At 32.1% G+C, this 12,147-nt stretch overlaps 1 protein-coding gene across 2 annotated transcripts in view; it reads left to right on the top strand.

The window, feature by feature from the left end:
- ATRNL1 (attractin like 1) overlaps positions 1-12,147 on the top strand; it is a 1,271,094-nt gene that overhangs the window by 54,803 nt on the left and 1,204,144 nt on the right. For both annotated transcript variants that reach the window (XM_074233580.1, XM_074233579.1), the window contains exons 4-5: positions 4,217-4,345; positions 8,574-8,782. In XM_074233580.1, the coding sequence (XP_074089681.1) occupies positions 4,217-4,345; positions 8,574-8,782 (338 nt within the window). The remainder of the gene's footprint in view (positions 1-4,216; positions 4,346-8,573; positions 8,783-12,147) is intronic.

Here is a 12,147-nt window from a genome sequence, read left to right as displayed (position 1 = left end):
GTTCAAAATCCTCTCTCAGATGCTTATACTAAGCAATGAGACCCTGGACAAATAACTTAACCATAGCTTCTTTATCTGAAAAATGGAATTATTAATAGTAATAGCACCTAGTTCACAGAGAAGTTAGGAGGATCAAATGAGCTAAATAAGCAGCTTTTAAATGTTAAGGTACTGCTTAAATGTTAGTTTTAATTAGTACTAGTACTCACAATTGTTAGATTCCATCAGAATTATAAATTAAGGCATAAAATATTTTGCTTCTCTAATATAGTATGGTACCTGTTATTAGAAAGACTTTTACTTAATATATATGGAGATGAAAGTACATAGTCTAGTAGTACATAGAAGACTATTTGACTATGAAGTATATGGCTCATATTTTAAAACATATTTTTTTTGTTTTTTTTGTAGATCCTATATTTTCCCACTTTTTTCTTTTGTCACTCCTTCAAGAGAATCATTCCTAGTAATAAAGATTAAAAAAAGAATAAAAAGGTTCAACAAAATTAGCTACCATATTGCAGAAGTTTGATGTTATATGTGGTGGTCATTATAATTTTTCAGCTTTACCTATTATTTTGGTTTTTTTTGATTTTTTATTCAATTTGCATTTTTATAGTCATTCTATATATTGTTTTCCAGTTTCTGTTTACTTCATTTTACATCAGCTCATATGAATCTTATACTTATCTGTATAAATTATATTCATAATTTTTAATAACATGATAATATTCAATTACATTTGGATACCACAGTTTGTTTAGACATTCCCCAGTTGAAGAACATCTACTTTGTTTCCACATCTTTGCCATTATCAAAGTACTTCTTTTGAGTTTTTTTTTTGCAAGGCAATGGGGTTAAGTGGCTTGCCCAAGGCCACACAGCTAGGTAATTATTAAGTGTCTGAGGCTGGATTTGAACTCAGGTACTCCTCACTCCAGGGCCAGTGCTCTATCCACTGTGCCATCTAGCCACCCCTATATTTATTTTTAAAAATAATATTCTTACACATGTATTAATTCTTTGCACTGCAATTGATAATTTTCTGTAAATTTTTCCTCTAGAGTTGGGTTCATTTCTCACCTCAGACACATTAAACTTGTATGATCTTGAGCAAGCCATTTAACTTCTAAGTCTATAGACAATCCTCTTAAAATTATAAATTGCTCAACAGTTGCCAATCTGCATTGGTGGAATGAATTTTCCCACTGCAAGTTTCCTGTATCAGCACAATCACAGATTCAGACATTCATACCTATGTCTAAATGATTTGATTACTGTTTAGAGAAGTAATTCCAGAAAAAGTATCACAATTAGGAGGAACAAAAACCTCAGCATATGTCATTCAATAATAATCTATCCCACTGTTAAAAGGAAGTTCATATAACCAAAGATAATACTAGCTTAGTTTAGAATTTATTTGTAAAACATTATAGAATTGAAATTTTAGATGATACTGCTTATAATATTTCATCAAGCAGCAAAAGGAAAGCCAACCTGTAAGAATCTGTGTGAGAATCTGTCAAGCCAGGCTGTCTGAGGGAAATTAGCTATGCAAATCTGGATTTTGGTAGATGGATAGTAGTGGCCTGGACAAAAGAGTTAACAACATATACACAGAAAAAAAAATCAGTACAAATATTGAAAAGTTAAAAAAAGTAATTTTGGAGGAGAATGGTATGGAATGATGAAAACGTTACTAATTGATGGGATAGAGGACAGTAATCATCTCATGTAGAAGATATTTCTCAAAGGGAATTAGTAATGCCAAGATGCAGAATCAAGAAAGGAAGAGGCAAAGGGGATAGACAGTCTATAAAAAGCCATGTAGGGAGGAAATGAAACAAAGGAAACAGATTTAGGCTAATTTGGATGAAGCTTGGGAGTATATAAGTGCAAGTAAAGTGAAAACCTAGAAAGATAAGATGGAACTGTATTAAATATCAAATAGAGTTTTAAATTTATCTTCTAGCTTATATAAAGCATATTCTTGGGCAAGAATGTGTGACATTATCAGACTTGTATTTGGGGAATATCAGTTTGGCAGCTGTATGGAGAATAGTTTGGAGAGCATAAAGCCTGGAGGCAGTGAGACTATTTGGAACACTATTATAGTAGTTCAGGCAAGAGGCGATGAGGAACTGAATATATTATCTGAAGGAAACAGATGTGGTAGCAGGCATGGGAAAGTAGCACTCCATATTAACAGAATATAGGCATCCATGAAACTGAATTTGGAAGCATGGTTGAGGATATGTGAATGAAGTTGTAAGAATAATATTCCAATTCAGAGGTAGCTTGACACTAAAGAGAGCGGATCATACTTTTTCCCCTGGCCCCCATATCTGCTGGTTCATTATCATCTTGGAGCCCCCAGGGAAAAACTATCTTAAATCTTAGGTTTAGCTTATATTTAGACTTCTAAAGGGATTATTAGTCTCCTTTGCTTGTTTGTTTGTTTGTTTCTTTTTTTGCAAGGCAATGGGGTTAAGTGATTTGCCCAAGGTCACACAGGCAATTATTAAGTGTCTGAGGTCAAATTTGAACTCAGGTCCTCCTGACTCCAGGGCTGGTGCTCTATTCACTGCGCCACCTAGAAACCCCATTAGCCTCCTTTCTAGAAAAGTTCCTCGCTGTATGCATTTGTAGATAGATAACAAGTAAAGGACAACTATTTATTTTCTCTACCACAAAGCAATGCTTAAAATCCTAAAGACTCGGGTTTGCACTGCCAAATCCTTAAAATAGTATTGAAGCAGTAAATTATCAATCCTATTTTACTTTCTCAGGAGTTAGGAAAGACTCCTGGGAGACCTGAGGCATTTACAGAACAGGTTTCATTTTCACTTTAGTCTAAAATGAGCAAGCAGCATTTCATTCAATGGCCAAGTGTTTTGCCTGATTAATGTTAAGTGGCTCATCTTTGTTGAAGATTATTTCCTCTTAGAAAGATAAAGCTAGCTGCAGCAACTGCTTCCTGCTGAGCACCCAGCAACTTGGACCTCTCAATGACTTTCAGTAATCTTCAAGACTAGGAATATCCAACTCAAGATTTTCTTTCAGTCACCCTTGCTCAGGGAAAGAAAAACAAAACAGGAAATGCAGCTAGAAAACTAAGATCTAGTTTTCTGTGGAATAAAACTTCTGTAGCAAATGCTGAGAAGAAGGAGGAAAATCACTTCTGCCCTTGGGCATATAGAAGACCCTCTTTAAACTGTATGTTACCCACAGAACAAGAGAAAATTAGAAGGAGTTTCTCTACATCAGAGAAATCCAAAGCAATAAAATTTTAACTTAGTCTTCATTGTTTAGAGCAATCCTTTTATTCTTCCCTGATTGAGTCTTTGGTAATCTTTACAAGGAACTATTCCAAATCTTCTTTCTACTCACACATCCTGTTGTACTTTCCTTCAACCTGTCCTCTTTAGAAGAGGAACTTGGCCAAAACAAGTTATCATCAGTATTTAACCATTTACTCTGCGCCAACATAGTGAGAATCGTTAGGGAACATAAAATTATGTAAGATTGAAAGCAGGGTTTGCCCTCAAAGAGCTCATATTCCACTTGCAGAAGCATATGGAAGTGCTATGCTTTCTAAGGGCTTGGAAAGTCAGAAGCATATCTGGAGAAGGGAAAGTTTAGGAAAGGATATCATATCTATTTTCAAATATTTGAAAGTCTGTCATGTGAATTACAGATTAGACTTATTTTTTTCAACTTTGAAGGCAAAAATAGCATAGATGGAAACTCTAACTTCATTTATTAGTATAAGTTAGATTTTGGTTGAACTTAAAGAAATTTCTAATAATTAGAACTCTTCAAAATGTTAAAATGCTTGCTCATGTGGAAATGAGTTCACTGTTCTTGGAACCTTTTAATCAGGGTTGTATTGCAAAACCAATCCTTAATAAAAGTTGGCAACAGGGGGCAGCAATGCCGAAAGAACTCAAAGTGTCAGCGGTAGGACTGTTAATGCATTTTGGTGGATGGATAGAAGTAGTGTGTTGCAGTGGTTCAAGAAAGGATAATTGTCAAAGTGAAGATGATATGTAGTTTCAGACTGAACAGTGTTCACATAACCTATGCTGAATTCACCCTCTTTTTTGCCTAGTGACTTTAACCCAGTAACTTTGTAAATTTTTCTTTTTCAGGGATGTGTTAAAAATGTCATGTATAATTTATGTGAAGGGTGCCTTTGTTTGTTTCTTTTTTTTAGTGGCCTGATAGTCCCAGAAGTCCGGGGGAATGAAACGGTACCTGAAGTTGTTACCACATCTGGCTATGCCCTGCTTCACTTTTTTAGTGATGCTGCATATAATCTAACTGGTTTCAACATTTTTTATTCGTAAGTATTTTCATTCAAACGCAGAATTATTCCTCTCAATTAAGATTGACTTTTGGGGGATTATTATGCCAATATCAAGTCAATATCCTAGTCTAAGGCTTTTATAAAATCAAAATAATTTAAAACAGGGGACTAAGATACACCATATTGTGCCAGATATTTAGAACTAGAGTAATAGATTAGTTACTGGTGAAAATGCATAAATATTTTCAAATTTTGAATTCAGAAATCCTTCTGATGTCCTCTTATATGGAAGAGAGATGACCATAGGTTTTCAAAGCTAAAGCAGCAGTAGGAGATGTGTAGAATTTTAGTAAACCAAAAAGGCTTTGAGTATGACCTTTGGAGTATCCAGGTATTTCTTATTAGAATGCATCTAGTCAAGATTTAAAAGACTCATTATCAGATTGCCTGAAATTTGATGAATTTTTCTCGTTCTAGTACCTCTCAGAGAATGTCTTCTACCTTTTAGAGGAGTTGACATCTGCCTTTTTGGAAGAGTGACCCCACTGACAAAAATAAACTCCTGTAAGTATAGGAGTATGGGGAAAGGGAGTAGCTACCCAAGAAACACTGAATTGTGAATTCCAAAAACTCCATGTGGGCTGCTTCTTCTGTATCTGCCTTGGGCAACTAGAGAGTAGCCAGGAAGTCATCAAGTATTATAGAGATAGTTGGAAAGGAACTTCTTCATTTGCCTTAGATCCCATTCTTAGGGCTCAGAAATAGATAGTTACCACTGGAAAAGCTTGAACCAGGAATAATAATAAACTTGATCTAGGACTATTAATATTTCTAATCATAATTTCATATAGAAATGGGAGCATTATTATACCCTGATAGTCTGACAGTATTAATTAATCTTATCTTGCCCTTGTGCTTAACAAATTTTACTTACTTGTGCAGGATCAGGTCAATTAAGTCATTTAAGATGTTAATAGTAGGGGCAGCTAGGTGGCACAGTGAATAGAGCACTGGGCTTGGAGTCAGGAGGACCTGGGTTCAAATTCGACCTTGGACACTTAATAATTACCTAGCCGTATGGCCTTGGGCAAGCCATTTAACCCCATTGCCTTGAAAAGTTTAAAACAAAAAACAAAACAAAACAAAAGATGTTAATAGTAAGAGTTCACCGTGATAAATTTTATTTTTAATATTTTTAAATGTTGAAAGCCTTCTAGCAGCCTCAGTAAAATAAAATTAAGGGAAAATTCTAGATAATTTGGGAAACCACATAATCACATTTTTTTGCACATGAAAGAGTATATAATGTATCAAGGTTTGTTGAATGACATCAATTAAACATTTTATTCTGCTGTCTTACAGTTTCTGTACTCTGTTCATACATACATATAGAAAGTTTTATTTATGTGGTTGTCAGTGTGTGTGTTCTTGTGGTTACTCTTTCCTTGATTTATATGGCTTGTTTTCCATGTTTATATTTCACATTTTTAAGGTAACAGTAATTATCTTTTCCATTGTTATGTCATAATTTGATTAGTCATTCCATTGAACAAATGAACAAAATGAACAAAAAAAAGGTTATTTTCACCTTTTTTTGATGTTGCACATAGAAGGGCCACAAATATTTTTGTATAGGTAAGTATATTTTTCATTTTTAATTGAACTCCCAGAATATTACTTATCACTGGGTCAAATGGATGACATGTTTTTTATTGTTTTGGTAAAGAATATGATCAGATTTTAATTCAAAGAGTTTATATCTATTTATAGTTCTATACAATTCATGTTGTTTTATTTGTAGCCCAGCCAATATTGAATTTGGATACTTTTAATCACTTTGTCATACCTAATTAGTATAATTTAGCATTTCAGATTTGTTTAAATTTGTATTTCTCTGATTAATTTTAACAGCTTTTGAAAAATTCTTTTAAATTTGTGGGTTTTTTCCCTATAAATTTTCTTATGTCATTTGATCATTAATCCATGAGGGAATGAGGGGAGAAGGGATTAGGAAAAGAAGTAACCATTTTATAGAACCTACTACATTCCAGACCTTGTGTTAAACCCTTTACAAATATTATCTCATCTCACTACAGTTGTATAAAGTTGGTACTGGTATTATTTTCATTCTCAGGTGAACAGTTATTTTGTGTCTTAATGTCAATTTGATGTCACATCTTGTTGACTTCAAGCCCAGGCCTCTTATTTACTATGCCACCAACTTAAATTAATTGAAGTTAAATTAAATGAGTTTTTAATTTTTTTGATCAGTTAGTGATTTTTGGAAACCATGCTTTTTTAAAACACAATTATGGCAATTCATCCTTCCCTACCTTGCATTCTGTGACTTTTATTTTCCTTAGATATTTTTTGTCATGCAGAATTAAAATTTTATATGATCTTTGTTATACTCAATAGTTAAAACAGATAAAAATTTCCTGTTTTGCAATTAAGATAAATATATTATTCATTTCTAAAGTTTTAAATAAAATTGTGCATATATAATGCCAAATTGTACCCCCAAAAGATTGTTTCTATTTATAATACTTTCAACACTAATGCTATTTATGTTAGTTCCACAAGTTGAAGGGCAGCTTAAATTATATCTAAGTACTTTATGAAGTCAACATAACTCCAGCCAAAAGGTTTTGGACTGAGTCAACTAACCCCTATAATCTGAATATAGAGCATTGTATATAGATTGATTGTCACAATTTATTCTCTTACTCTTTCTCTACTATCTCTGTCATCTTTCTTGGATTTACTGCTCCATTTTTGTTCGTTTTGTTTTGCTTTTATTGTTGCAGTCTATACAACCTCACACATGAATTACTAGAGTCTAAGCTCCATTGTCTTGGTAGCCATCCTATTGTGCTTGCATATTGACTTTAAACCATTCCTACTTTAGACTTAATTCATCTTAGATACTACTTATCCTATGTTTCTTTGGGCACTTGGAGCAATTTATTCTTTAATAGCTCTTGGGTAAAAAAAATCAGTTTCTAAGATAAAAGATTCTATTTCCCTGTTTCCTAAAGATAAAACTAGCTGGGAACATTCCCTTAAGGGATTTTTCTTCTTTCTACCCTGAGGCTTAACCACTAGGTCTTTTCTTGTTCTAGCCTTAGATCATTATTTTGGTCTCTTAACCATAACAAAAAATATAAATAAGAAAATTCTCATATAATGTGATTTATTGCATGGTTTAATATAGGAGTAAAATCTTCCCAAGATATAGGTCCATTTTACTCCTATGTCCTCAAATTTTCAATGATGCTTTAGTGCTCCCAGAATAAAATACAAAGCCCTTTCACAACTGATTTATACCTTCCTTTTCAATCATTTCATAAATATCTGATACACACTCCAGTCTCTGTGTCTTCACACAAGCTGTCCCCTATGCCTAGAACATTATATTTTCTTTTTTCTACTTTTCAAAATTTGGATTTTTTTTGAACAGTCAGTCAGGTGTCATTTTTGTTTCCGAAGCCTTTGCTGGTCCTCCAGTCTTTCCTTCCTCCAGCTCAGTTGTCTTTACTTATCTGTATAGGTATTATATCTTCCCAATAGAGTGGTAGAATGAAAACTCATTGAGAGGTGGCATTATTTTATTTTTCATTTTGATTCCCCTATATTTAGCATAGTGTACATACTAGGTATTTAAAATATTTATCGAATTGAGTTAAATTTATTGAAATTACTCTATAAAATATGCTAGAAAATTTTATTCTTTACAATGTATTCTTCTAGACACTATATTTTGTGTGTGTGTGTGTGTGTGTGTGTGTGTGTGTGTGTGTGTGTGTGTGTGTGTAAGAGAAAGGGGAAAGAGGAGGGGGAAGGAAAGGATGGAAAGAAAAGGGATGAGGGACCAGGAGGTAGATAGAGAAAATGGATTAGGTGAATTAGAAAAATTAGAATGTATGGTCTTTGCCCTTAAGTTTGCAATCTAGGAAGCAAAAATAGATGCATAATTTTTCATGATTACCAGGTACTTGTTATATACTTATTACACTCCTTAGCACTCTGCTAAGGTCTGGGAAATGGAAAGAAATAATGAAAATAATTCCATACCTAATAGGTAGATGTAAATAAATATGTATAAAAATACACACAGAGAGGTAGAAGATAGCCCACGACATATAACCTTACCTAGCAGTTATAACGTTTTCAAACACTCCACAATATCATTTTCAAAAAAATTCATCACTGCTTTAAAAACATGATTTTGAAAATTTTTGTCATATATTTATTTATTTTACAGAATTAATTCCTGTCCTAACAATTGCTCTGGGCATGGGAAATGCACAACCAGCTCTTCCATTCCAAGTCGGGTTTATTGTGAGTGTGACAAATATTGGAAAGGTGAAGCCTGTGATATCCCATACTGTAAAGCTAATTGTGGCAGTCCAGATCATGGGTACTGTGATCTTACAGGAGAAAAATTGTGTGTCTGCAATGATAGCTGGCAAGGTGAGTAGAACGATGTGATTATTTTTAAAGTAACATTTAACATTTCCATTAGACTAAAGAACATGCTATAACAGTTTATTTTTTCCTTTAAAGAAAAATAATCCAGTTTGAATTTCTTATTCTCATATTTTTGCCATGATTCTTCAGAATATTTAATTTGCCAACATATTTCTTAGGTTTTTTTCCATATTTTCTTGCTAAGTTTTTGAAATGTCCTAATGTTAATTTAACTATAGAAACACAATAGTGTTGATTTGGCTAATAGCAAATAATGTAAAGAATGATTTTTCTAAAAATGACTTTCTTAAAATCAGCCTGATTTAATGGTGGGAGTGTATTCTGGATATTTATTAAGCACGGCTGACCTCTAGTGGATTCTTTGAAAATCAACTTAGTTAAAAAGTTGGAGAATTTCTAAATATTTCCTAAATTGACTTGTAAATATTCTGTAAAGAGACATCAAAGACTATTAGTTTTAGACATTATATATCATTTTAGCTTGATGTTTTTATTTAATACATTTCTAATATACTACAATCACTTTCCAATTTCCTATAATGTCCAAATTTTCCTTTATTAAAAACAATAAAATCAGTTAAAGAAAAACAATCTGATATTGGGTTTATGTTTGAAAATATGATCAACAATTTGCTCCTATAATCTTCCACCTATATAACAACAGATGTTTCATCATTTACTCCTTGGAGTCTTGTATCCCTGGAGTATCAGTTGTTGCACTCATTTGATGTTTGTTTCCTTATTGTTGTTTTTGTTTATATCACTGTCACTGTATACATTGTCCTCTTGGTTCTGTTTTCTTCATCCTTTCATATGTCTTCTTATTTCACTTGAGTTCATTGTCTTTTTTTCCTTATTCCATTCTCCATTTTGGTAATTAATTACCCAATCAAAGGATATTCATTTTGTTTCTAGTTTTTTTATTATCACAGAAAGTTATGAACATTTGATATATTATGAATTAAGAATATTTTGGTGTGTATTTTCCTTCTGTCTTTGATTTTATATATGTGTATATATTTCAGTAGTGCATATCATTGACTTAAAAACTGTAAATAATATACTTTTTCATATTCCAAATTATTTTCCAGAATAGGGAGATCAACTTACTGGTTTAGATCTTAAGATGTGAATAATATGAATTATCTACCTTCAAAACTGTGTTGTAACTCAGGGATTTCTAGAAATAATACAACATACAAATTTCATTAATGGGGGTGAGTCTTTGCTCAAGAATAATATGATCATCAAAGTCATTATTTTTATCAGATATTACAAAAAACATCAGTGATCCTTATTAGAATTATTCCAAGCATCTGTCTAGAATTGTCCATTATTCTTTTCATGGTATATGTATTACGCTTGGTTCTCTCTTATACTAATGAGTTCACTATTGTGACACTGGAATCAATAAAGTTAGGAGAAACTATAGTTTCAGCCTTTTTTTTTAGAAATTAATGAAATATTTTATCTAACTCAAATTCATATCACCTTATAAATCAAAGCTTAAGGAAGCTAGAGAGAAAAGAAGATATTTTCTCATTGTTTTGAAATTGATATGAATATTTAAAACATTAAAAAATTTTTATTGGTAAATTTCTTAATAAATACAAATTCATCTCTGAGTCTCTATATCTGGTTAAATTGCTTTGTTGATAGGTTGCCTTAAAACAAAAACAGCCTTGACAATTATTTATCTCTTGTCTTGAAACTGAAATACCTCTTTTTTATGTAACTCGAGTCCTATATCAGAAAGATTCTTTTAAAAATTATTTAAAAATGAAATGTGTATCCTAAATATTTCATATTTATATACCTATATGAACATGCTCAATACCTATTGATATACACTTATAACAGTTTTCAAACTTGAACATAGGATTATCTCACTGTAATTACTAAAAAAAGGCAGACAATTATATTGTTCATGAACTGTCATGTTTCATTCCTGTTTTTTGTCTCCATTTTTCCCAGTTGTTCATTGATATATTTTGTTTTCTTGTGATATATAATGTTGTTCTGGTCTTAAGATGCTGCCATTGTTTACTGGTTGCTTTACTTTGTGTTCTCTTTCTTGCCTCTAGTGTTTAAAATAACTATATTGATTTAGCTGCTATTATGTATTTGCTAGGAGGCAGACAAGGTAAAGCTAATTTTGCTATGTTACTTTAGAAGAAATATTAAGATTTTGACAGTATGTAGCCATTATATTTTCCTTTGATATTTTTGGCATATGTTTTATAATAAATAAGTTTTACTTATCTGCAGTTATTAGCATGGCTTGTGACATTGTGAAAAGTATTGTGAACTTTAATTTTGATTTATTCTTTTACTTAAATGTTACAGGTAGAATCTTGTTTAATAAATTATCAAGGTTATATGTGAATGTTAGTCATTTACTAATTTCTACTTACAGGGTTATTTTTTCCTCATTTAAATAAAGTATATATTCAACATACATTGCATTTATAAATGTTAGCTTCTGCTTTCTGGATTGTAGCAATTAATTAAAAGGACTACCTAAAATACTGATATTCCCTGAAGTACAAAAATTACTGTATTATTAATATTTTACCAATAAATTTTAACATTAAAAACACTTTATTGGTGGTGTCTGTTTTTATTCATTTTTTCTGTAAGGGAATGGGCTGGAAAAAAGAATGATTCCATTAAGAAATTGAATACTGGTGGTTTTCAGGGTGGCTCTCTCCTTCCTTGTGCTTGATTCTCATCCTAGTATTATTTAGTAATAAATCTTTGAGCCTTGGAAAGATGCAGGGTTCAAAGTGGATAGTGTGAGCTACAAAGTTATTAGTAAAAAAAGGTAGTAGGGAAAGGGATTAGGAGCAGAGATGGAAATTAAGTAACTTATCATCTTAGGGATAAAGGTTTTTAAACTTAGAATAATGGAAGAATCAAGAGGTAGGGAAATCTAGGCTTAACTTAGTTCTCAGTAAGTGTAAAATGGGAGGGAGGATTTATTATTAAAAAAGAATTTTTTCTCTTAGTTTAATCCTTGTGAACTGAACTCTTCTGGCTCCAGTGGCAGAACAAATCATCACCTGTCTCTCTTCACTTAGTTTTATAGCTTTATTACTCTTTAATATTTGCTGCATCTACATAAATCTATTAAAATCCAAGTGCAATGTTTCACTGAGGCACAGAGATTTGATCTCAAGGTATTGAAATTTATGCTGGCAGAGCAATAGCTCTATCAGATTTTACCAAGTTGAATCAAAGTATTGTACTGGCAAGGCCACTATTTAATTTGTTGAGCCAATGAAAGCTTGTTTGATCAAAACATAATATAATATGATCCCAATAGGCAAGAGAGAATTAGAAATAAG

This window comes from Macrotis lagotis, chromosome 4, assembly GCF_037893015.1.
Source record: "Macrotis lagotis isolate mMagLag1 chromosome 4, bilby.v1.9.chrom.fasta, whole genome shotgun sequence".
Taxonomy (NCBI): Eukaryota; Metazoa; Chordata; class Mammalia; order Peramelemorphia; family Peramelidae; genus Macrotis; species Macrotis lagotis.
Note: the sequence above shows the minus strand (reverse complement) of the source record. Positions and strands in the feature narration are given on the sequence as shown.